At 50.8% G+C, this 25,821-nt stretch overlaps 2 protein-coding genes across 8 annotated transcripts; one reads left to right on the top strand and one right to left on the bottom strand.

The window, feature by feature from the left end:
• Window positions 1-201: 201 nt before the first annotated feature.
• LOC125543878 lies at window positions 202-4,772 on the bottom strand. 7 transcript variants are annotated; one of them, XM_048707373.1, is made up of 8 exons: window positions 4,098-4,762; window positions 3,922-4,014; window positions 3,605-3,782; window positions 2,676-3,514; window positions 2,458-2,551; window positions 1,253-1,500; window positions 1,009-1,053; window positions 202-513 (listed from the first exon to the last, which is right to left on the bottom strand). In XM_048707373.1, exons 5-8 carry the CDS (start codon window positions 2,468-2,470, stop codon window positions 289-291), a joined length of 531 nt encoding a protein of 176 aa, XP_048563330.1. In that variant the 5' UTR covers window positions 2,471-2,551; window positions 2,676-3,514; window positions 3,605-3,782; window positions 3,922-4,014; window positions 4,098-4,762; the 3' UTR covers window positions 202-288. The 7 variants fall into 7 exon arrangements, 3 of the variants coding, with proteins under 3 accessions (XP_048563330.1, XP_048563329.1, XP_048563328.1); XM_048707372.1 differs by having other exon boundaries at window positions 3,614-3,782; XR_007298976.1 differs by lacking the exon at window positions 202-513 and having other exon boundaries at window positions 1,007-1,500; window positions 1,597-2,551; window positions 3,614-3,782; window positions 4,098-4,772.
• Window positions 4,773-5,136: 364 nt separating this feature from the next.
• LOC125543877 (kinesin-like protein KIN-13A) lies at window positions 5,137-25,579 on the top strand. The gene is made up of 12 exons (XM_048707370.1): window positions 5,137-5,619; window positions 13,564-13,797; window positions 14,010-14,186; window positions 14,314-14,418; window positions 15,675-15,752; window positions 15,846-15,927; window positions 21,666-21,828; window positions 22,640-22,975; window positions 23,115-23,333; window positions 23,436-24,039; window positions 24,116-24,181; window positions 24,924-25,579. The coding sequence occupies exons 1-12, from the start codon at window positions 5,488-5,490 to the stop codon at window positions 25,104-25,106; spliced, it is 2,379 nt and encodes a 792-aa protein (XP_048563327.1). The 5' UTR covers window positions 5,137-5,487; the 3' UTR covers window positions 25,107-25,579.
• The last annotated feature ends 242 nt before the right edge of the window (window positions 25,580-25,821 follow it).

Below are 25,821 nucleotides of genomic sequence, written 5' to 3'. Positions count from 1 at the left end.
CGTGTGTGTGCCTCCACAGGGAATATGCGTATACGCATATATACTAGCAGTTGGGGCGCCACCCCGTGGCGCCTCCTCAGAGGGAGCTTGTGCGGCGCCAGGTTGTAGGCACCCTTTTCATTGCTTTTGGATATGATTCGTAGCACATGTGTCCTGATGCCACTCATGTCTTAGTAGAGATGACCAATTATAGTCAATGTGTGTCTAACTACCTTAGATCCACTAATTAATGCAGAAACAAACAAAAAGTGGCGATTACAAGTAGGGGAACATGTATTTAGAGCACAACTACAAACTGCTAGCATAGTATTCAAAGCTTTGTTTAATGATGCTGAAAGAAAGCCAGTTCTGGGGCACACCAGAAGGCTCAACAACTTCAATTGGAAGAACACTACTCAGACCCTTCACTTTTCCCTCAGTACCAAATGCTCTGATCACTGCCATGTTTTTTTCTTGGATGTTCAGAAAAACCAACAAGACTTTAGGGATAGGCTCCAAGCCAACATTTTTAACCTAAAATAATAGGTCTATATAAGTAACAGCAGCAATTCGACATAACAAATACGCATGTACAAAGCATATCCAATATAGGATACCACTTGCAGGAAACATGTGCACTTCACAACAGAATGGTTAGGATTTTAGAACTATAGAGACCCTATTACAGATAGTCTGATACAGTGACACCTATTTTACATATTTGCAAAAACTGGCACAATTTTGCAAGGCGCGGGACTATACATCCTGACAAAAAGATTTTGGATACAGGTGATCATTGAAGCAGTGACCACTAGCATGAACTAACGAAGTTCTCAGATAATCTTCTAAAAAAACAAAGTTCCCAGATTCATGAAATGCTAACCGCATGAACACATCACAGCATGTCAATTAAGCAAAACATATAACATACAAAAGCATTACGGCTTGTGCAGGTTAACAGGTGGGACAGTAAGCGGCACGATTTAAACATAATTTCCACTACAGGAGGAAAGAGCAAAAAAAACATACCTTGAGCGAGGTGAGGACGCAGACGCTGTGCGGAGTCAAATCAACCTGCCACGCGAGAGAAAGAGAAGCCTCAATGACAGACCCAGGTGCTGCCCAGACCCCCAATTCTCATCCGATTTTCTCACATCTGACCTCGAGAAACCACTCGATTTGGGCCTAATTTAATATATGAAACTGACCAGACCGACAGATGGTCCTATCCGAATAAGAGAGGCATTGATCGGCAGTGGATGGTGTGGTGCACCTGTTCAAAAAACGCCAAACCCCAGATGGAGCAACCAGACACCACAACCACGAGCTGGTCGCTCCCCTCAGCAGTGTAAAATTTATTGGCCACGCATGGGACAATGGCCATGGTCGATGGGTCATCTGATGTTGGAGTGAGGAAGGACAGGTGCACGGACGGTGGTGTGCTCGCAGCCACTTCCACTTTGTACCGTTGATTATAGGAATTAAAACATTCTCCTTCAGTTGTTGATCTTCTAAGAGAACCTGCTCATCAAATAGAAGCCAAACTTTTGATTTTAGTAACTCGTGAGATCATGAAATTATAACTCTGCAATTCATCAAGTTCTATATGAACCATACGTTAGTAACTATGCAGCGATGTATACTTCAAAACCATAAGCATTAGACTGTAGATGCAAATTGAAATGGTAAGTACGTTTCATTCTAATACCAACACATCAAAAGTGAGTCTACTAATGCCGAAAACACATTTTAGAAAATCAACAATTGTTTAAATATTATGGCAGCAAGCAAGTAGCGACCCTTGCAAGAAATTTGACAAACACTTCATCTCCATGGCTCCATCACACCAGTCCAGTCAAGGGACGAGCACCTATGCCAGTAGACCGAACGTCCATCCCATACGACACCAATGATCCTCCACCAGAGACCTTTATCACTCTGAATCCATACTCAACTCGATGTCATCTCTTTGGAACTTTGTTTCAGCAAACACATCTATCCTTTATAGAAATAGATATATCATCTCATAGTAAACATGGAGAAAAGAGAAGATCTACTGACGCTACAACGAAAGGCATGGATACTGAAACAGTAGGAAAAATTTCTTTGTCAAATCAACAAAATGTCGTATTCCCAATAAAATTGCAATGTCTACAGTAAGCGTGATAATTTCATAGAAGTCAGGAACATCCACATAAAAAGAAAAGCAAAATGGATGAAGATCAGGGAGGAATCTCCCACAATCCAGAAACTACTAATAATATTTGGTAAGAATTAATCCTACGCTAGCATTGTTTGGAGCATGGAGGTAAGGTGGTTTTGTTCAATGTATCCTAGTAAGAAATCAATGATCAGGATATATGTTCCACTTTTAATGACTAAACTGTTTTCCTAATAATAATAAATGTTCAAATTGTTCATTTTCTATGACACTATTTGAGTATTATCCCAGGAGATGATTAGCTGGGAGCACACTACCTGCAGCATGCATGTTCTAGTCTCCTATATGTGAACCAGCAGTACAAACTCATTATCTGCGCATGGAAGCTGACTTTCAAGTACATTAATTTCCCTGGAGGATTGTTATTCATACCAAAACATATTCTTAGTGATGAGCGGATGTCATATAATAGTTTTTTAGCTATTACTGCAGGATTGATGAATGCTCATTATCTGGTAAGTTAATAGTGACCTACATATTCAATATATGTTCTCCTTGCTGAATAATTCTTATCTTCAAAAATTCTTCAATTGCAGGATATAGCTTCACCATATCTTCGATAAGAAAAACATGCAGCTCTGCACCAAATTCAACCCCAGTGGGTCCACCACCAATAATCACAAAGTGAAGGATCTTCCTTTTCTCCTCTTCGCTTATGTTAGGAAGTGATGCTTTTTCAAAGCAGTCATCACACCCTTTTGAATCTGTTGGGCATCCTTCACTTACTTGCATAAGTTGCATTACCTGCCTCGTTTTGGAGCTAGAAGAAGTTTGTAGCTCTTGATTATAAGAATTGAAATAGTCACCTTCAGCTGTCGATTTTCTAAGACAACCTGCTCGTCAAATAGAGGCCAAACTTTTGAATTAAGTATGTTATGAAATCATGAAACTATAACTCTGCAATTCATCAAGTTTTGTATGAGTCATATGTTAATAACTGTGCAGTGATACATACTTCAAGACCATAAGCATTAGATGTACTTCAAAACCATAAGCATCAGAGTGTAGATGCAAACTGAAATTGCAAGTCTGTTTCATTCTAATACCAAATCATCAAAGTGGTAGGTTCCCTTGTCAAAAACACATTAAAAATAACCACTTCATAGCTGAAAGGAATACCAAATAACATTCTAGAACATCATCAGTAGTTTAAATATTATGACAATAAGCAAATATAATCCTATAAAATCCTAATCACCCTTGCATTCAATTTGATAAACAGTTGAACTTCATGAATCGATCACCTGTAAATTCAATTTTAGATGTAAAGGAAGAGAGGTGTTCTCCAGGTTCTTCTTCCGCAGAGCCTCCAATCTATAAAATTGGAAGTTTGAAAGACATCAGAAAATCACCACATGAGTTGAAAACAAAAGAGAGCACATGCATAGCTTGAACGAAGGTGACCGGACAGACTATTCGTTCATCAGACGCCTCATCGCCGCATTGGGTAGACCAAATCTTCCTCGCGTTCTCCATGGTCCACATTGCCAACGGCAGGATATGGGAGATGACAGTGGGGTTCTGCCGACAGCTGGCCGCTCATCATCCCCATTCCCCAAGGCCTCCTCCAACCTCCAGGGGTCTGGTCGGCCAGCTCCAGCGCCATTCACAAGCAATCAGTAGCAAGCATTTAGAACAGAACATGGCCCAAACAAATATTAATTAATGAGAAAAGAAAAGAGGGTTAACAAAAGGAGGATTAAACAAAAGGAGGGCTATACCTGCAGATCCGTAGCTATTGTAGGAAGGCGACGACGAGCACAAATTGGACGCGGGCATGTATGGGATTTCAAGGAACAGAGACAGCAACAATCCTGCGATAAAGTCCCACACAAATCAATGGGAACATGAAAACCTAGCACTAAAGGAGAACAATATAGGGAGGGGAATGGATCACCTGGCCGTCGTCGGAGTGGTTGCGCGAAGGAGTACGAGCGTCACCGCCGGCCTGTCTCCCTGGGCCTCCTCGCCGCCGAAGGACACTCCGACAGCAGTGGCCGTTTCGTCGCGTGCGCGTAGCAGGGGCTGGCGCGCGCGGGATCGGGAACTGGCGACGGGCCCCATGTCTACCTGGGCCTCCTTGCTACCGAGGGCCGCTCCGGCAGCGGCGACTGTTTCGCCCCGTGCACGAAGTAGGGCTGGACGCACGGGATAGGAGCCGGCGGCGGCGCGAGAACTCCAACCGTCGCGGGTCTGCAAGCGCCGCGTTGCCTGCTCGATCTGGGGCCTAGGTGAGGGGAGGACGATGGTGGTGTGCAGCGGCGGTGGGGGTCTCTCTCCGTGTAGCCGCTCTGTGCGATAGGGGAAGGACGAGAGAAGGGCGCCTCGGGAAAGGGATTTGCTGGCTTCTATGCGAAGGCAACTTTTTCTCACCCAATCGCTAGGTTAGGACGTGGCATCAGCGAGAGGGTTCCCAGGGGTCGCGGCGGCTGCGGGGAGGTCGCAGGCGGTGGCGGCGGTCGTGGCGGCTGCGGGGAGGTCGCAGGTGGTGGCGGCGGTGGTAGGAAGGAAAGGGAGAGGGAGAGGAATCGGTGGATGTGGAACGAATCTGGGGCTGGTGGGGGCGTGGGGTTGGCGCTCTTTCCCCTTTTTTTTCTCTCTCGACGGCTCAACGCTGATAGCGCGAGACCTCCGCTCCTTCCGTTGGCTGCGCCGCACAGTACGCCCCCGCTCACGTGGCACGCGCGAACAACCCTCCTTCCTTAATGCACATCTTATTGTTTTGAATGAGGGCCTGTATTGTGTCAAAGAAACATTGCACATGCATCTTACAACGAACTACTCCCTCCGTCTCATTATATGAGACGTTTTTGCAAACATCTTATGGGACCGAGGGGGCAGTAGACTGAAGCTTGCCCATTTTATCGTTTCAAACTTGCCTCACCAGCACCAACAACGTCACAACTCAGAACGTCTCTCTCGACGAAAACTATTTGAGAACCAGCTTCAAACTCCTCCTGCAATCCACCCCCAAAATCCCCTCCCCTCCCCTGCAATCCCAGTATCCCACAACAAATTCGATCAGCATCGATCCCGATTCGTCCCAAACCCTGCCTGCCCCCCACCCCGCGCCAATCCCACCCACATTGCTCGTCTCACCCCCAGATCTGGGCTCCAGTTGCAGAAGCTCCAGATCCCACGCTGCTCTCTCGTAGCCGCCCCGCGATTTGCGCGACGCCAAGCTGGCTCCGCAGAAGCGGCCACAGCGCGTCGGCGGGGGCGGTGGCGCGGCCGCCGCCACAGCTGCCGCGGCGTCGTCCGCCGCGACTGACTCGGGGGACGCGGTGATGGCCCGGTGGCTGCAGTCCGCGGGGCTGCAGCACCTCGCGGTGTCCTCCTCCGCTCCTGGGCCCGGGCTGGCGATGGGGATGGCCGGAGACCTCCGCGGCGGCGGTATCCTCCCGAACCTTCTCATGCAGGTTCGTGCGTCTCTTCTGATCGCCTCCAGCTATTCGTCGTTTCCAGTAGGCGTGGTCCTTCCGCACGTTTTGATACCACGCTGTATATGTTCGGGTTGTCACCTGCAATTGCACGATCGCTAGCTTAGCCACGCGGATCTTGTGCGTGTCCATACCAGCGCGCGTGTATTTCGTTCAAGTCACTCCTATTTCTGTGGGTCGGTGAAGAAATGGACGGAAGCCAGTGAGTTTATTCGTCGCCCACATTCAGGGATCGATGCAAGTTGAGTGAGAGTTGCCGGTTGTATTGTACAACGACGAATTGCTGGCTTGACTCTTTTTTTTGGTCTGGTGGCTCTGAATCGGCGGCTCCCACGCTCCATCGCTCCATCGCTCCCACGCCGGCGGGGCCACCGCTAGCCATGGCCTCCCCCCCCTCGGACGTTGGTCGCTCGCGCGAGGTCCGCCGGATGGAGTCGAGCCTGTCGTCGGCTGGCTCTCCGCCGACCTCCTACCGGCAGGCGCTCTGCTGGACGGCCGCCCAGGCGCCGCCCGCCTCCCCCCGGGCCCCCAGCCCGCCACTCTCTCCGTCGCCCGCCCGCCCTTCCATCCGGTCCGAAATCTGCCGACCTGCGGAGGACGCGTCGGCGCCGCGGGACGACTGGCAGATGGCGCGGGGCCGGAAGCGGCCGCGCCAGCCCCCCCGCCGCCCGCGTTGTGGCCCTGGTGAGCTCCCGCGCCAGCGCCCCGACGAGTGCCCTCGCTGCTTCAGCACCACGCACCCCCGCTCCGAGTGCCGGTGCGACATTTGCTGCGCGCGCTGCCGGTTCTTTGGCCACAAGGCCAAAGACTGCACCGCCCAACTCTCCTACGCCTCGTCCTCGTCGGGCGGCTCCGTCCCTCCTCCGCAGCGCCGCCGTCTGCAGTCGCACGCCGCCGGCTCAGACCATGCCCTGCCCTCACCCCCCGCTGGTCGCCCCGCGTTCTTCGGGTCGGCGGCGACCACGCGCTCCCCCTCTGGCCTGCCAATGCCCGCGTCCTCCAGGCCGGCAGCCACGATGCCGCTGGCTTCTTCCTTCGACCAGGCGGCCACCACGCGCTCCAGCTCCGACTTGCCTACTCCCGCGTCCTCCGGGCCGGCAGCGCCCCTTCGCTCAAGCTCGACCCTCCCGTCGTCCGTGCCCTCCAGGCCCGTTTCGCCGGCGAGCTCCTCCTCCAGGAACACTCCTCTCTCCGGGCATCTCGCCCGCAGACCGGCGGCGGCCATCTGCTACCTTCCCTGCTCTGGGAAGATGATCGCCGTCGAGCATGCTCTCGGGCGCGCGCTCGTCACAACGGTGGCTGGATGCCGCTCGGGCATCTCCCCAAAAGAGGTCGCCGACACCCTGCGCGCCCAGTTCGGGCTTGCCGATGGTGACTTCTCGGTGCACCGCCATGCCCCGAAAGATTTCCTCATCCGCTTCCGCTCCCTCACCATTCATGGCCGCGTCGCCGCCACTCCCGTCCGCACCCCTCGGTTTCGTCTGCTTCTCCATCCTTGGGCAGGACTACGGGCTCGGAGCCGGTGCGCGCCCTATTCCTCCTCTCCCTGGAGCTATACGGGATCCCTGACCACGCCTGGCATCGCTCCTCCGCCGAGTTCGTCCTCTCCCCGTTTTGCAAGGTCGAGAATCTTGCGCTTGACACTAGGAGCATGTCGGACATGTTGACCTTCAGGCTCACGGCCTGGACGATGAACCCTGACGACATCCCGCGCACCGCCAAGCTCCTCATCCCGGACGACGATGCCGTGGCCCTCGACGCCGATCCTGACCGTGCGGAGCGCCTCGCGTTAGGGCTTGCGCGCTTCCCCGTCCGGATCCACATTGCGGCGTGCACCGACTACCGCCGTCCCTGCCACCTTCGTCCGGTGATGCGGCGAGCCAAGACCAGGACTCCCCTCCCCTACCTTCACGGTGGCCGGTGCGCGACTTCCCGCCTGCGGGTCCTAGCTCGCAGCAACCATCCCGGCGCCGCGGTGGTCGCCGGCGCCACCGCCGCCGCGCCCATGCACCGCCCCCTGCCGTTCATGGAAAGGCATTCTTGGCCCCCACCCTGATGCGGTCGCTGACGTCAATCGGGTCCCTGCCTTGCTGGGATTGGGTGCCCCTTCCCCTTTCGACAGTGCGGGCCCTGACGCTGCTGTCATCCCTCCTGCCGCTGACCGTCAGGCGGAGCCCACGCTGCTGCTTCGGGCTGAAGGTAAACGCGAAGACCTGTCCATTTCAAATTCCGACGACGTGGCCTCCCCCCGTCCACAACCCAGCCCCAGCCCTGTCGACGCGTGCCCCGACCCGCGCGACACTTCTTTGGTCCCACCTTCTGAGGAGACCAACCAGGATTGCTCGGGCTCCCCCGCCCAACGGGCAGATGACAGCCCCTCCCCAGCGGCTTCGGATGACCTCACATCGCAGCAGACAGCCTCGGATCCCGAAGCCTCGAATCCCCCGCCCTTCCTGCAATCTGCTGTCGGCGCTAGCTGCCAAGCACCTGGCCCCGCTCTGCTGGCCACCAACCTGCGCGCTGACATCCGGAATGTCGACATCCACGACCGGGCCATGCAGTCCCCGCTCGGCGCCCGCGGTGGTGGGTCCAGCCCTGCCGGGGACATGCAGGCTGCCCCATTGGCCCCTGCTCAGGACGCCCACCTGGCTGTGGACTGCGACGTCGGCATGCAGCCCAACCAGCGCACATTGGACCATGCAGCCCCTCTGGCTTCGTTTTTGGACGTGATTTCCGTCCACCCCCAGCATGTGCTCCCCACCCCGCCTCCACGCCGACGCAGGAACGTGGTTCTGCCAAATTTCACTCCCAGGCGCAGCTTCAGGATTGCAAAGGCCGACCGCGGGCTGGACTCGGAAATGAAGGCTAAACGAGTGCTACTCAGACGCCTCGGACTCATTGAGAGTGACGCCGCCCCCATCTCCAGCGACATGCTGAGCAGATATGCCCGCATCTTCGAGCGACCACTCGCTTAGGACATGATAGAAGCCTTTGCAGATTTATATGGATGGCAAGTACCGAGCTTCTCCAACGTTGATGCCTGCCCCGAGCGGGCTTAGCCGCGCCTGGTCGAGGCGTAGACACTCGCTGCCTTGTCTGCAACGCCCCCCACCCTTCCCATGGATTGTAACCTCAAGATAGTTTTTTGGAACGTGCAGGGTTTAAACTCCAGTGCTAAACGCTCGGCTGTGCGCAGTGTGATCTCCACTGCATCCCCTTCCATTGTCTGTCTCGAAGAGACGAAATTGGCTCATATCTCGGTCTCCATCGTACTCGACACTCTTGGCCCACAGTTCGAGGACTACTACTTCCTGCCGGCAACCGGCACCCGCGGCGGCATTCTCCTTGCCTGGCGGCGATCGGAGACCTCCCTTTCCAACCCGTTGATAGGCGAGCATCACATTACGGCGTTGGTCACCCCCCCCCCCGAACAGCACCAACCACTGGTGGTTAACCGGTGTGTATGGCCCATAGGACGACCAAGCAAAGCTCGACCTTCTCGTCGATCTACAGGACGTGCGCGCTTCCCGCATCGGTCCTTGGCTCATCGGAGGAGACTTCAACATGATCACCTCCGTGGCGGATAAAAATAACTCGAACCTTAACCATCGTGTCATGAGCAGGTTCAGGCGGTTCATCGTTGATGAGGAGCTACTCCATGGCCGCCGCTACACGTGGTCGAGCGAGCGCGACTCTCCTACCCTTGTGCACAATGACCGTGTTCTTTGCACCTCCGGTTGGGAAATTGAGCACCCAAGCTGTCTGCTGCACTGCCTCACTTCTGCCGCATCCGATCACCGCCCCTTGGTCATTGACTGCGCTGTGCGCCCGCTCGGGGTTAGGCGGTTCCACTTCGAACGCTTCTGGCTGAAAATGGAGGGTTTCCATGGTGCTGTCCAAGAGGGATGGAATGCTGTGCCATCAGAACCCGACCCCTTCCGGCGCCTCGCCTCCCGCCTCAAGAGCACCGCTAGGCACCTCCAACGCTGGAGCGCCCGTACCATTGGAAACGTGTCCCTCCAGCTCATGGTGGCACGTGAGATCATTGCGCGTCTTGACGCAACCCAGGACCTACGACCTCTGTTCGCCGGCGAAACCTGGCTAAGGCGCAGGCTCAAGGCTTCCTACCTCGGACTTGCCTCCCTCGAACGAACGATTGCGCGACAGCGCTTGGCTTGGCTTTGTAGCGACAACGCTTCCATGCCCGCGCTTAAGGTGCATGCCTCGCACCGCAAGCAGCGCAACTACATAGCCTTCGTGCGCGTGGGCGACCAGGTGGTTTCGGACCATGAGGGCATGGCTGAAGCAGCCTACAATCACTTCACCAACATCCTTGGCACCGACGCTCGGCGCGACTTCACCCTGGATCTGACCAACCTGCAGGTCAATTCCTTTGACCTCGTGGATTTGGAGGCCCCATTCTCCGATGACGAAATATGGCGAGCCGTGAAATGCCTACCGTCTGGGAAGGCGCCAGGCCCTGACGGCTTCACCCCTGAGTTCTTACGTGCCTGTTGGGACATCATCAAGCAGGATATTTGCGACGCTTTTGGCAAGTTCTACACCATGAACGGGCGCAACTTCCAAAAGCTCAACGAGGCCCTCTTCACACTGCTACCGAAGAGGCCCGATGCGGCCTCTTTCTCGGACTATCGGCCCATCAGTCTCATCCACCTGATTTCCAAGCTTTTCGCCAAAGTTCTCGCCTTGCGTCTCGCTCCAAGGCTAAGCTCGATGATCTCCATGAACGAAAGCGCGTTCATCGCTGGACTGTGCATCCACGACAACTTTCTCCTTGTTCAGCAAACTGCGTGCCTTCTTCATAACCTCAAGACCCCTCGCATGCTTCTCAAGCTGGACATTGCTCGGGCCTTCGACTGCGTTTCATGGCCTTTCCTGCTGCAGGTCCTGCAACACCTCGGCTTCGGCCACTGTTGGCGAGACTGGATCTCGATCCTTCTCTCCATCGCATCGACACGGGTCATGATCAATGGCCACCCTGGCCCACCTATCGACCATGCTTGCGGCCTCAGATAGGGCGACCCTATCTCCCCCATGCTGTTCACCATTGTCATCGACGTCCTGAACTTGCTCCTCCTCCGTGCGGTCGACATCGGCCTCCTCCAGTGGCTCATGACGCGCCACGCGGCCTCGAGCATTTCACTCTATGCGGACGACGTCGTCATTTTCTGCCACCCCGACAACCATGATATTGCCACCGTGCGTGAGCTTCTTCGGGTGTTTGGGTGGCCTCGGGGCTCCGCACCAACTTCGACAAATGCTCCGCAACGCCAATCCAGTGCAGCAATGACCACATTGACACAATCAAGTCTGAGATGCAATGCCCGATCAAGCACTTCCCTATACAATACCTTGGGCTACCGCTCTCCATCCGCAAGCCACCTACCTCGAGCCTTCTTCCGATGGTCCACAAGCTCGAGAAGAAGCTTTCCACTTGGCGCGCTTCTCTTCTTTCGAAGGGTGATCGGCTTGCCTTGGTCCGCCACGTCCTATGTGCGATCCCAACACACTTCCTCATCGCCATTGCATTCAACAAATCGATCCTCAAGCGGGTCAATCTGATCATCCGGAGCTTCCTTTGGGCCGGAAGCAAAGACGCAAGCGGCGGAAATGCCTCGTCAACTGGCAGAAGGTTTCCAGACCCATCTCCCTCGGTGGGCTGGGCATCCGCGATCTATACCGCGCCGGAATCGCTCTGCGTACGAGATGGCTTTGGCTGCAACGCACGGACCCCTCGAGATCTTGGAGCCACCTTCACATCCCGCACGACACCGACGTCACCGCCATCTTCAGGGCGTCCACCACCTGGCACCTAGGCAACGGAGCCAGCTGCAAATTCTGGAGCGACCACTAGATAGCCGAGAGATCTGTGGCTGAGATCGCCCCCCTCGTGCACTCGCTAGTACCTCGACGCCAACGAAAATCTCGCACCGTCAGCGAGGCCATGCACCTCAGGTCCTGGGTACAAGACATCAGGGGAGCACTGGGCCCCGCGGCCTTGCTTCAGTACGTCGACCTTTGGCGACAAGTCAGGCATGTTGAGCTCTCGGCCACCCCCGACACCCTTAACTGGAGATGGACAGCCTCTGGCCTCTACTCTGCCAGCTCTTGCTATCAGGCCCTTTTCTACGGATCCTGCGGTGAAGGCCACTGGAAACTCACGTGGAAGCCATGGGCACCTCTTCACATCAAGTTCTTCATGTGGCTTGCGATGCAAGAGCGCTGCTGGACGACGGAACGCCTAGCCTGACACGGCCTCTCCGACGACAACATGTGTGCCATATGCGACCAAGAGCCCGAGACCATGCAGCACCTCCTTGCGGGCTGCTCCTTCTCCAGGCAGATATGGCATGAGGTTCTCGGCTGGGTGAGAGCTCCTACTAGCCTTCCTGATGGCAACACCCCCTTCCAGACTTGGTGGGCAACCTCAACAGAACAAGCGTCGACCTCCACTCGCAAAGGACTCGCTTCCATCATCATCCTCACTGCTTGGTGGATTTGGAAACACCGCAATGGGTGTGTCTTCGATCACGATAGGCCATCCTTCTCCCGTCTCACCACAGCCATCAAAGATGAGGCGCGCCTATGGGCCAAGGCCGGCGCCACAGGGATTAGCAACATCATACCCGAGAGTTAGCCTTTTGCGTGTTTGGGGGATGAGCAGCCCCTTGTTCTGTCTGCTCCACCGCCCGCGATCATGCCTCTAGTGTACATGACTTGCGCGTGGTTGTAATCCCTTGCTGTAACTCTTCTCCTATCAATGCAAAGATACGCAGCTTGCGTATTCGCGAAAAAAAAAGAATTGCTGGCTTTGAAGCCCACATTGCTGCATGACTGATGTATAAATATTCGAGTCATATGTGGGAAATTTGCTGTTTCTGAGCCTGGCAAGTTGGGGTTGTGTTCCTGAAGGATCAATCTGTCAAAACTATGCTCATGATTATCACGCCTTGTGAAATTACATGGCTGGCACGCCTGTCTCTAGTCCTGTTAGGAAGGTTGGCACAGCCAGACTTAATGGTTAGGTTGATAGTTCTGCTAGTTAGCTGGAAGGTAGTGTCTTACCGCATACTGTTTTGAAACCACTGCCTGCATTACATGAAGTTCAGTTTAGAACTGCACACTGTTAACTGCCTGCATTACATGAAAGTTTAGTTTATAACTGCACACTGTTAACCTGGATGGTGGAATATCTCTTCAGTTTGAAGAAGTAAGCTGGATGGATTGAATGGACACAAAATAGCACCCACTCTTTTAGGAGATTACTCTATTCGTTTTAAATAGATTCGCGATGTGATTTTTTTATAATCTTGAGCTGGTGCACACATAAATCTGTTGTATCTTGGATGCAAATTAGAGGATGCATTTTTTGCCATATTAAATGGTATTCACATCAGTTTGCTTTGAATGCCAAGTATATTAAGCTGAAACCTCAGCAATTTGATCTATTATGATGCAAACAATTAAATATTACTTAGTGAGAAAATCAGAAAAATATTGTGTCTGCTGTTTTTTTTTGTTGCATCAAATGCCCTTTTGAACTGTCAAATTTCTCGTCTTGAATTTCAAGGAACACCTACTGTACTACATAGGCATGTATGTGGCATTGTCGATATGATTATATCAACTTTTGATTATGGCATCTAGTGCAAAGGTCTGACCTTACTCCTGTGCTTGGGTGACCCATGTACAGTATATGCGTGAGGTCCTCATGTTGAGGCCTTGTTTGTTATTTGTGGTTCGGTTCATATTTCGCACTTAGGGCACTTTGTCTAATATTGCTAATCTGTTAAAGCCTTGTAGGACTTCTGACTTGTTCAACGATAAGCGCTTTATCAATACATGCATGCTGTTGCCAAGTGATTATATACAGTTTTACAACAGTTGTTATTTATTTGATAGGGGTATGGGCCCCAATCGATCGAAGAAAAACAGAAACTTTACATGCTATTAAGGAGCCTGAATTTTAATGGCGAATCAGCATCTGCACCTATATCTGAGCCATACACACCGACAACCCAGAGCTTCAGTGGTGGCCCCCCCATAAATGGATTCTACTCACCCGAACTTAGAGGTGAATACGGAGCTGGCCTTTTGGATCTTCATGCAATGGATGACAGTGAGCTTCTTTCTGAGGTATTACTCTAGTTAGTATAAGCAAAATAACTTTCTATGCCCACATGTTATTATCGGCATCTGCTCATTGTGCATGCCTGCTCCTTTTAGAAACTAGGGTGATGTTGCATGTGACAAAGGGATTCAAACACATGTGATGTCCAAATCTTGATTTCTGCTCTTCAAAATAACTTCTTCGTGGTCTAATCCAGCTATGGTCTCTTTGTTGTCAGAATGTAGCATCAGAACCATTTGAAGCTTCACCCTTTGCGCCAAAGGAAACTGATGACGATGAGGACGATATAATATCAGGAAGCCAGCAAGGTCTATCAGAAAATTATGGTGGTACAATCACAAGCGAAAAAGATAGCAATACTAAAGAAAGTAATGTAGCAAAGATTAAAGTTGTGGTGCGTTGATCACTTCCAAGTACTTCTACTATGTCTACAGTTATGCAATGAAGTCACAATTCAGTCTTTTCTTTGTTTCTTATTGTTAGTGAAACTATTATTCAGTTAATACTAGTAACAATGTCAGGTAAGGAAGAGGCCTCTGAACAGAAAGGAAATATCTCGAAAGGAGGATGACGTAATAGATGTACATAATTCTCAATTCTTGACTGTTCATGAACCTAAATTAAAGGTACCATCTTTCATCCATTCATTGGTATTCTTCATTATGTCTGCAATAGTTCAATAGATAAAATTATTTGGTTCTTGTGTTTCATCTTTCTATGGGACTTGTAGATGTCTTGCGATGCAGTAGAGGCAAATGTAGTAAGAGAGACAGTAGAGGCAAATGTAGTAAGAGAGACAATCCATTTACTCCTTCCATGTTTTCCATCATGCCTATTGTAGTCTTGTTTGCAGTATGACATTTATTGCAATACATAAACACTATATATTATTTTAACGCCAATATGATTTAGGCCATGAATTATGATGTGCATCAACAAGTACGTTTACAGCCTATAGATAATCCAACCTATCTTTTTCATGCAACATTTATACGAAGAGTTTAAATCATTTAATGCAAAAGAATCTTTCTTCTGGGCATTTGAATTCCTTTATGTGCTTATCAGCGTCTATCTACATCCTGCAATGGTGCACTATCTTTCCTTTCACGGTTTCACCCCGTCAGTAGTATCTTAGACATAAAAGGGCGTACCCAGTGCTTAAAGCTCCCACACAAGGTGGGGTCTGGAATATTCTATGGGTTTATAAAACATTATATGTACGTAAAATTGTTGCTATGTACAACTGTATGACTGGCAAAAACTACATTCTCACCTATGGGGGTTAATTATACTCCCTCTGTTCCAGAATATAAGGTATATTAGTTTCTTCAAAAGTCACATGTTTCTATGTTTGACCAAGTTTATAGCAACATATATCAACATCTACAATGCTACATAAATAAATATGAAAATGTATTTCACGGCATATCTAATGATTTCTGTATAAACTTAGAGCCTGTTTGGCAGGCCTCCACTCGAAAAAATGGCCTACGCTCCGCTCCGCTCTGGGAGAGCATGGAGCCAACGCGTTCAGTGCCACTCTGCAGCTACTCCAGCCGCTCCAGGAGCTGAGCTGCGGAGCGGAGGCCTGTTGAACAGGTACTTAAACAAAGTTAGAGAAGTTTGACTTTTTGAAAGAAAAAAAAATACACCTTATATTTTGGAGCAGTGGAGTATTACATAACAGAATTGCTGGAGATAAACTATTCCATGTATTGCTATTTTCTTGGCAGTGTGTCCTCATTTTGCTGACAAAAAGAAGCATGTCCGTATAAGATGCAACACTCAACTGTCATGCATACTTATCAATAATAAAACTGTCAATCACAAGCCTTTTTAGCTTATCATGTGATTTGGGCTAACACGAAGTCTCCACTGGAAGGTGGATTTGACGGCTTATGTGGACAAACATGAATTCTGCTTTGATGCTGTCCTGGATGAGGCTGTAACTAATGACGAGGTACTACTTTCCTAACCATCATCAATGGCTGTCTCCTTTTCTCTTTTTCAACATGTTATTCTTAGCATATAAGTTGATGGGTTGTTTGAGCAGGTGTACCGGGAGACTGTGGAGCCCATTATACCAATAATTTTCCAAAGGACCAAAGCAACATGCTTTGCATATGGCCAAACAGGTTAGATAATGCTGGTTCCAGATATTTTAATTGATCCCTAGCATGATGGCTACGCTCCGCTCCCACCCCCTCCCCTCGCCTCCCGCGCCTCTAGCCTAGCCCCTCCACCAACCTTGCTGCCGTAGAGCCCTCGCCGGCGGCCCTCCTCCCCTGCTGTCGCCCTCCCGCGCCTCCGGCCGCCATGTCCTCCGACGGCGCCTGCTCCGAGGATTCCAGCCCCGACGGTCGCCATCGCTGGCACGGGCACGCGGGTGAGTCCTTCGGCTCACGGTCCTTCCGCGACGTCGTGAGAACCCCGCCGACCCCGCGCAGCCCTGCGCCGGCGCCGGCGCCGCCGAGCCCAGCCCCTGCTCCGACGGCCCTTGTGCCCTGCGGCTCGCCCGCGCCGGCCGCTCGCGTCCCTGCTTCTGCCCGCCTCGGCCCCCGCTCGGAGGTTCACCGCGCCACTGGCGGACCAGTGCTGGACGCCGACGGATTCCAGCAGCCGCGTCGCAGGAACCGCCGCCAGGGCGCGCGGCACCCAGCCGCCCCAACCCCTCCGCGCCGCAGACGCATCCCCTCGCCGGAAGAAGTCGCCGGGCTCTGCTTCGCTGCCTTGACCTGGGACACCAGGTGCGTGGCTGCACCAACCCTGTGCGTTGCCGTCGCTGTCTCATCTCCGGCCACGAGTCCAGTGGCTGCACGACGCTGCTGCCTGGCGACTGCCGCGCTCTGCCCCCGGCCGCCCAGGCCCCGGCACCCGCCGCCCCGCCTCGCTGCACCCCGCCTTCGTCCACGCCCCGGCCGCCCCCCGCCGCGCCGGTACGGGTCACCATCCCCCACTCCATTGAGATGGAGGAGGCGGAAGAGGTGCTGTCGCGCGGCATGGTGGCCACCGTTACCGGCACCAGGCCCTCCGTCTCCCCGGCCGAGGTGGAGACAACCCTGCACGCCTTGTTCGACCTGCAACCCGACGACTTCATCGTCCACCGCCATGCCCCGGAAGATTTCCTCATCATCTTCTCTTCGCGTCGAACCATGGACTGCATGGCCGGCGACCATATCATCAACGCCGACAACTTCTCCCTGCTCCTTCGCCCATGGTGCAAGCTTGCCCACGCCACTGCCGGCAGCTTCGCGTACTCTGTAGAGCTTGAGCTCCGCGGCATCCCTGCACAGGCATGGCACCTGTCCACCGCCGAGCACATCCTGGGGGCTGGCTGCTGGATTGAGCGGCTTCATCCGGACACGCGCTCCCGCGCTGACCTTGCCACGTTCCGGCTTGATGGGTGCGTGCATGACCCGGCCACCATTCGCCGGGCGGCCATCCTAGAGACCGTGGAGCAAGTCCCCGCCGCCCGCCCTGGCCTGCCTCCAGTCACCCTCACCCTCGAGTACCCCATCTCGGTCCAACTCATCAGGTCTGCCCCCTCCCCTGCCTAGCTGACGGCATCGCCAACGGCGGCGGCCGCGCCAACGGCCATGCCAACGATGATGCAAGCCACGGCCCTGGGCGTGGCCACCAGCGAAGGCGTGGCTGGAAGCGCCGCCGCACGGCCAACGCACCTGACGGACGCGCGGATGGCATGGCTGTCGACTCGGCCGGCTGGACGCGCCCGAATGGTCGCTCGCGCGCCGACGGCTTGGCGGTTGCCCACGGCTGGCCTGCATCCCGCGCCGCCACCGCTTCGCTTGCGCCGCCGTCCGTACACGGGTCTGCGAGATGCATGGCTGCATGGCCCAAAGTGGCTGGGCCCCACCCCCCTCGTCGCAGAGCCAAAAGAGGAAAGCAAAAGCGTGCAAGGGTTCTGGCTGCGCTCGCAAAAGCTGCGGCTGCGGTGGATCCGAGGCCGGCCGCGCCACCTGCCCAAGCGCTGGCGGATGCAAGCGGCCTTGGGGACTACAGACCCATAAGTTTGATTCATCTTGTCGCCAAGGTCCTCGCCAAGCTGCTGTCACTCCGCCTCGCGCCCAAGCTCAATAGCCTCGTCAGCAAAGTCCAGAATGCCTTCATCCCTGGCCGAAGCCTTCACGACAACTTCACCCTGGTGCGTCAATCCGCGCGGCTTCTGCACCAGCTTGGCGCCCCACGCGTGCTTCTGAAGCTTGACCTGGCGCGCGCCTTCGACTCCATCTCCTGGCCGTTCCTGTTCGATGTTCTGCGATGCCACGGCTTCGGCAATCGCTTCCTCGACTGGATCGCCCTCCTTCTGTCGTCGGCCAGCACTAAAGTCCTCCTCAACGGCCCCCCTGGACCTCCGATCTGGCATAGGTGTGGGCTGCGTCAATGCGACCCCGTGTCCCCACAGCTCTTCGTCTTGGCTGTTGACACGTTGGGGAGGCTCTTCCACCACGCCATCGAGCTCCGAGTCATGCAACCACTCCATCCCCGCCGCGCCATACCGCCATCTCCCTGTACGCGGATGATGTGATCCTCTTTTGCCACCCCACGCCAGGCGACATCACGGCGGTAAAGGAGATCTTGCGCCTTTTTGGGCGTGCATCGGGGCTCCAGATCAACTATCAGAAGAGTGCCGCGGCCCTCATCCGAGGCGGCACGGATGACGCTGCCCTTGTCACCGAGCGCCTGGGTGCCCCATTGTCGACTTCCCGATCACGTACTTGGGCATCCCTCTCACGCTGCGTCGCCCCACCGCCGCCCAGCTGCAGCCCGTCGTCGACAAGGTGGCCGGGCGGCTTCCCTCCTGGAAAGCCTGGCTCATGAACAAGGCTGGCCGGCTGGCCCTTGTCAAGGCCGTCCTGAGCGCTATCCCCATCCACCAGCTCCTCGTGCTTGCGCCGCCAAAAAAGACCCTCAAGCTACTCGAGAAGATCGAGCGAGGTTTCCTTTGGGCTGGCCGCGCCGATGCCAATGGTGGCAACTGCCATGTCAACTGGCGGCGCGTATGTCGCCCTATCCAGCTCGGTGGCCTTGGCGTGCACGACCTCGAGCGCACCGGTCTCGCCCTGCGCACCCGCTGGCTTTGGCTCAACCGCGATGTCGATGAGAGGGCTTGGCACGGCCTCGACCTGCAGTTCTCGCACGAGGAGCGGGCTTTCTTCTTCGCGTCCACCACCATGACGATCGGGAACGGGCTGCGCGCCCTCTTTTGGGAGGACCGTTGGATCAATGGCCGCGCCGTTAGCGAGATCGCGCCTCTCCTCTACGCTTGCATCCCCAAACGACGCCGCAAGTCCAGAACCGTCACCGACGGCCTCCACGCAAACCAATGGGCTACCGACATACAGGGCACGGTTGGCATCCCGGAGATTGGTGAATACCTCTGCCTCTGGCGCCTGATTGCCCAAACCAATCTCCACGACGCGCCGCACCGCCTCCGCTGGAAGTGGACCGAGGATGGCGCATACTCAGCCAAGTCGGCCTACCTCGCCACCTTTCACGGTTCCGCCCACTGCCAGGCCTGGAGGCTTACCTGGAAGTGCTGGGCGCCACCACGGGTGCGCTTCTTCCACTGGCTTGCGAGCCTCGACCGCTGCTGGACTGCCGACCGCCTAGCGCACCGTAACCTGCCTCACCCACCCTGCTGTCCGCTCTGCGATCAGGCCCCAGAGACACTGCACCACCTTCTCCTGGGATGCCCCTTCGCTCGTCAGGTGTGGCATGAGATCCTCTCGTGGCTGCGCCTCCCGTGTCCGCCACCCAACAACGACGCCTCGCTTCACGACTGGTGGCGCTTGGCTAAACGGAATGCGCCCAAGCCGATGCACAAAGGCCTCGCCTCCGCCACTCTGCTCGTGCCATGGATGATCTGGAAACATTGCAATGGCTGCGTTTTCGAGGGAGACCGCCCTTTGGTCACCTCCCTGATTGCCACGATCAAGGCTGAGGCTGCCCTTTGGGCCAGAGCTGGGGCCCTTGGCCTCCGCGTCATCCTGCCCCAAACCTGGGATGTTCACTAATGCCCTTGTATTTGCCCTACAACTCGCCTCCTAGGAGGATTGTTACAAACCCCCTCTTTTCAATACAATGAAACGCAAATCTTCTGCGTTTTCTCGAAAAAAAAATGCTGGTTCCAAGCTAAAACACTTAAGTTGTAATTTATGTAGACGTTCTGGTAAATCATGTCCTCAGTGTGCTTATGATTTGTTATGTTTTGGTATTTGTTACATGGGGCAAGACCTATAGCCATAGTACCCACACCAATGTACCAAAGGAACCACCATAGGAGGCATGAGTAGCAGGGGAGACTGTTTCTGTAGCCTCGAGTTGAGTCAGAATCCAATTAGTGAAAAGCTTGCAGAGTCAGTTTAGATAAAGAGAGAAAGTGTTCAGATTGTAATCAGTTTAGTTTTGCCTTGTTGGCCAAGTTAGTTTACCTATATAAGAAGGGACTTAAACCTGATGAATAAAGGAAGCCAATTCAAAGCACTTTTTTTACCTTAGCAGCCTAGAGTACTTAGAATTTGAGTTCTTCCAATTTTGGTATCAGAAACATCTACAAGAGGTCATCGACAGCAGTGATAAGGTAAAATGACTGAGTCAAAGACAATACCAAGCTAGATAGAGAAAAAAAAGGGCAGCCCGCTGCATGTAGCTCCCGCTTGCGTAGGGTCCGGGGAAGGGTCACTACCAAGCTAGATAGAAGACTTACTAATTAGCAGTACAAGTAAACATGCCTGACAAATAGACATATAGTCTTCAGTACAATGAACAAACAGAGAACAAAGCTAAACGTTTAGCATGCAACAGAATAAGATAGTTCTCAGCACAGTGTTCACAGCAATCATAAAGAAAGGAAACATGGGAAGTTCTTCGAAACACGTAGGAATTACTGAAAGTAACACAGTGCGAAGAAATAGAGCCCGTTTGTTTGCTCGGATAAGACAATGCGATGTGTTACCCCAGTTCAAGTTGCTGGCACAACTCTACGTCTGGGATGGAGAGACTGAGCCACAACTCTGAGAACACGAAAGTCCTCGTCTTAGTCTACTTGAGCTAATTTCACTTAGAACCCGCCCAACTTGAGGTAATCGCCAGAGACTAGTTCTTCGGCAGTCCACACTCTGGATGCTCTTGAACAGACACCTAAGCGTCTAGACGATGCTCAATCCTCAAGAGTAACAAGTCCAAGTTAGGCTTATTAGATCAAATTCTTCAGTCAGAATTCAGTTAGTTAAAATCTTGTAGGCAGGTTAGATTAAGAGAGAAAGAGTCCAGATTGTAATCAGTTTAGTTTTGCCTTGATGGCCAAGTTAGTTCACCTATAAGAAGGGACTTGATCCCGATGAATAAAGGAAGCCAATCAAAGTATTTTCTTTGTCTTAGCCGCCTAGAGTAATTAGAAATTCGAGCTGTTCCAGTCTTAGCCGCATAGATTCTTCCTACAATTCTGTTTATATTGCACTTAAAATTCTCTGGATGTCCCGACTCTCAAGTGTTTGGCTCTACATGGCCTATAGACACTTATCATGATTTCATACTTCATGGAAGGAAAAAAGCCGGAAAGTTTAGTATTTAAAATTGATTGTAACATGGCAGCTTGATAGTTCAATATGTGATCCTTGATCTTAGAAGCATTATTAAAAAGGTGCTTAAAATTAATACAGCCTGAACTTTCTATCTTTATGGTATCTGAAGGTGCTATATATGCTTGATGCTGTCCTTCATTCATCTTTTTGATCTGTATGCTATGTTGTAGATGGCACTGGGCTCATGAATTACGAATCATTCCTGTACACCTACTCCTAGTTTGATTTTCCAGTCTCGCTTTGCAGCATTGCTAATCCTCCATGTGCAGGTAGTGGTAAGACATATACAATGCAACCCCTACCTCTAAGGGCTGCACAGGATATGGTTCATCTTTTGCATCAACCTGTGTACCTGAGTCAAAATTTCAAGTTGTGGCTTAGCTACTTTGAGATATATGGCGGGAAGCTTTATGACCTTTTGAGCGAAAGGAGGTTGATCGCTGCACTCCATTTTTATACTATCTAATTTGGCATAGTAAACTTATTGCCTTTGTGTGTTGTCAACGTGATGTTGAAATTAGTTGTATGTATATTATCTGTGGATAGTATGCAGCTATAATGCATTTAATTTGCCCATTTTTCTGTGCATGTATATATGTGCACCCATGTTCCTGTTGTCACATTGCTAAGACTATCTTAGGAGTGCTGGAAAAACTTCTGTTCTTGCATACAAGCATGGGCATACACACATATATGTATGAACTGATGGTTACCTATTGGCCACTGGTTAACAATGATCATGCAAGTAGTTTTGGGCTTAATGGAACGAGGTTTTTGCTGATCATAGGAAATACTGCCACTTTTTATTAGGGGGAACTTAATGCAGGTGATGACTCTTACTAAATGCTACCTCCAATCCAAAACGCAAGTCTTTTTAGGAATTTACCAGTGAAATATTTTCAAGTTTGATCTTTTATATTGATATTACTAGATTTACCATGAAATATAAGTTTGTAATGTACAGGGAACAGGTTTGCACAGAAACTTGTGCCATGTCAAACTTGATATTACCATCTTGAAAATTGTGCCGTGTCCTAAAAGACTTGCATTTTGGATTGGAGGAAGTACGGTGATTAGCTATAGCTGTTTAAATTCAGCATTGAAATGAAACTTTGCTTTTGACATACACTTCAGTAACTTGCCTTTTGTGACTTGTTTTTGTATGCTTAATGGGACTTCTTCTTCTACCTTTTACTTGGTTCTGTGGTTGAATTTGAGCTGCATTTTTTCTATGTTTTTCTAGGCCACTCTGCATTAGGGAAGACGGAAAGAAACAGGTCTGCATTGTCGGCTTACAGGAATTTGAGGTTTCTGATGTCCGGATTGTCAAAGAATACATTGAGAGAGGAAATGCCTCGAGAAGCACAGGATCAACTGGGGCCAACGAAGAGTCATCACGATCTCATGCCATTCTGCAATTAGCTGTGAAGAAGCATATCCCAGTGACAGAGACCAGAAGACAGAGAGATCGTGAGGCTAATGAAGCTAAAAATACAAAGCTTGTGGGAAAATTGTCATTTATAGACCTTGCTGGAAGCGAGCGTGGTGCTGATACAACAGATAATGACAAGCAGACAAGGTACTTATTTTCATCCGATAGATACTGACTTCTGTCTTTCTGGCATGCTCCAGCTGTATCTTTTTCCATTTACTTGCAATGTTTCCATAAATACCAACATATTACAGTCCTCTGCCTTCTAACTTTCTACTTGTGCCAGAATTGAGGGTGCAGAAATAAACAAGAGCCTTTTGGCTCTCAAGGAATGCATTCGGGCACTGGATAATGATCAGATACATATTCCTTTCAGAGGAAGCAAGCTAACCGAGGTGCTTCGTGATTCGTTTGTTGGTAACTCTCGAACAGTAATGATTTCTTGCATCTCACCGGGTTCAGGTTCATGTGAACACACGCTAAATACCTTAAGATATGCTGACAGGTGATATTCCCTTTAAATGACATTAAATTTACATGTTGTGTTTGATAATTTGGATGTACATTGAGTTATCAGGTTTTAACGATATAGCTGCTCAACAAGCAGGGTTAAGAGCCTCTCGAAAAGTGGCAACTCAAAAAAAGAGCAGTTCAGTGGGCAGTTTGTGTCCTCCAGCAAGGAATCTACCCATACATCATATCCATTATCAGGTGAAGCTGAAGAAACTGTGGACCAGATTGAAGAGAACAGACATATTGATGCTTCAAGGAGTGTTGTTGAAATCTATATGAGTTCTTCAGTGGATCCTGATAGGAACTCATTTAGTATGATTCCAAGTTATCCTCATAGAGGAAGGGAAGAAACTAGTTCAACATCTAGTTTGAATGATAGGGGGAGAATTGATTTCAAATCTAACCCGACTGGTTATAGTAGTAAAGCACAGTCACTTCAGAATTCAGTTAATTCACAAGAAGAAGATAAAGTTACAAAAGGCTCACCTCCTCGGAGAAAAGCTAATAGGGAGGACAAATCTGAAAGGCAGAACAACTACGTGAAAAAGGAAAATGGGGCAGATGTAAATCGGATTGTTCACAAACAGCAACTGAAACAGCAGCAGCAAAGACCACTGTCTACTTCGGCATCACAGGTTTCATCGAGACAATCTGCAAAGGAAAGTTCGTGTGATGAGGAAATAAATGCAATACTTGAGGTAAAATAATACCTTCTTAGTCAAAATTGTTTAATTTTACGGAAGTGGAGCTGATACCAACGTTTATTTTTGTTAGGAAGAGGAGGCATTGATAGCAGCTCACAGAAAGGAAATTGAAAATACTATGGAAATAGTGCGGGAAGTAAGCTACATTTACTCAATTTACATCATAAATGTCTTTGTGTTTTCTGATATTCTTGCTATCTGATCTTGCGTGCATGATGTGTCTTCTTACCTGTTGTTGAGCGTTGCGTTGCTTGTGGTGTAAACATGCCATTATGGTGGCTTCAAAGTCCTGGAATCTCTGCTGAAGCTCCATTTCCTTCCTTGCGCACCCGCCTTCATCTCCATGCTTGATCATGCTCCAATGCTCATCACTCTTGTCCATGAATAACAAGCAATACAAACATATCTAATTTAGGCAGCATCTTATTCACCTGATAATTTAATTAGTGTGCGGGAGCTCTAGCGATTGGTCCTTGTTTCTCTAGAACCTAACATGTGTAGTGTGGTAGGGGTTGTGGGTGTAACAATGGTAAGGATGTCCTCGTCAATTTAACTGAGTTCTTGTAAAAGCAAACCTAATATTTGCAGCTTACTTCCCATCTCTTTGTTATGCAACAGTTGTGAAACCGTCCGACTATAATTGTTCCATTTGGTACACGCTGTTACACTCTTATCATACCATTACTTACTATATATCTAGTCTTATTTAACCAAACACCAACTTGTAATGCAACCACTGAAGTTACAAATTATGTACCTTCAAACATTTTTTTTTACTGATTTCAGATGACCACTGCTTAACAGTTAACACTAGTCACAGTTTTGCAGTTATTTCAGCACTACATGATTGCTTAACACCACTTGCCGTTGTGTTGCAGGAGATGAACCTATTAGCAGATGTTGACCAACCAGGTAGCCTTATTGACAATTATGTGGCACAACTGAATTTTCTCCTGTCACGGAAGGCGTCCGGCTTGGTCAGTCTCCAGGCACGCTTAGCAAGGTTTCAACAGCGCCTCAAAGAAGAGGAGATCCTTAGCCGTAAGAAACCATCAAGATAGTTTAACCGATTTTTTTTAAAACCATTTGGCTTGTCATGAATTGCAAGGAGCCGTGAGCGGGAGGTATGTTTTATTCTGATCTCCCATGTGATCACATTTCACTTAAGAGCTTGAAGAACTGAGTCTAAAAACCTGGGAAAATGAGAACCTGGGAATGAGTAACAAATGGAGTCGTGCAGGCGCTTGGTTTTGAGGTTTTCCCTGCAGTTTGCTCATTTTTTCTCTTTTCTTCAAAGGGTTGTTTCATTCTTTTTTTTTTCCCGGTGGTGGCATGATTTGTCATTCTTGCCACATTCTTTTTGTATGAATATAGTGTAACTGGTGTTTGAAGATGAGGAAATTATACTTGTACCTTGGCAACATAGAAACTGTTGTTGTATTGTGTGTATCAAGAAAGGCAACATTGCAGTAAGATCTTCAGGAATATTTAAGTGGCAAGAATCTGGGACATGGTTCGTCATTTGGACGGTGTATTTAGCTTGAGCATTCAACTGGCTAGTATGATTTTCTAGCTGAGTAGATTTAATTACACTGCATGTAGATTCTCAAAACCGATTCAGTACTATAGATTTAAAGTTTTGTTACGGAAGAAATGTTTGTTAAGGAATTTGTCGAGTGTTACTCCCTCTGTAACTTAATGTCAGACGTTTTTGTGTTTTCCGGTAGCTGTCAAAACAGTGTGAATAGTCATTTCTAACCTCGCCCGTTTGAATTT

The sequence above is a fragment of the Triticum urartu genome, chromosome 3 (genome assembly GCF_003073215.2).
Source record: "Triticum urartu cultivar G1812 chromosome 3, Tu2.1, whole genome shotgun sequence".
In the NCBI taxonomy this organism is placed as follows: domain Eukaryota; kingdom Viridiplantae; phylum Streptophyta; class Magnoliopsida; order Poales; family Poaceae; genus Triticum; species Triticum urartu.
Note: the sequence above shows the minus strand (reverse complement) of the source record. Positions and strands in the feature narration are given on the sequence as shown.

Excerpts from the sequence above, each read along its gene's own strand:
- LOC125543878 (XM_048707371.1), bottom strand. The coding sequence starts at position 3,685 with ATGTGGACCATGGAGAACGCGAGGAAGATTTGGTCTACCCAATGCGGC. Across the intron at positions 3,515-3,604 it reads ATGAACGAATAGTCTGTCCG|ATTGGAGGCTCTGCGGAAGA; the intron begins GTCACCTTCGTT and ends CCAATTTTATAG. Across the intron at positions 3,034-3,444 it reads ATCTAAAATTGAATTTACAG|GTTGTCTTAGAAAATCGACA; the intron begins GTGATCGATTCA and ends TTTGACGAGCAG.
- LOC125543877 (XM_048707370.1), top strand. The coding sequence starts at position 5,488 with ATGGCCCGGTGGCTGCAGTCCGCGGGGCTGCAGCACCTCGCGGTGTCC. Across the intron at positions 5,620-13,563 it reads TCCCGAACCTTCTCATGCAG|GGGTATGGGCCCCAATCGAT; the intron begins GTTCGTGCGTCT and ends TTTATTTGATAG. Across the intron at positions 21,829-22,639 it reads GACCTTTTGAGCGAAAGGAG|GCCACTCTGCATTAGGGAAG; the intron begins GTTGATCGCTGC and ends ATGTTTTTCTAG.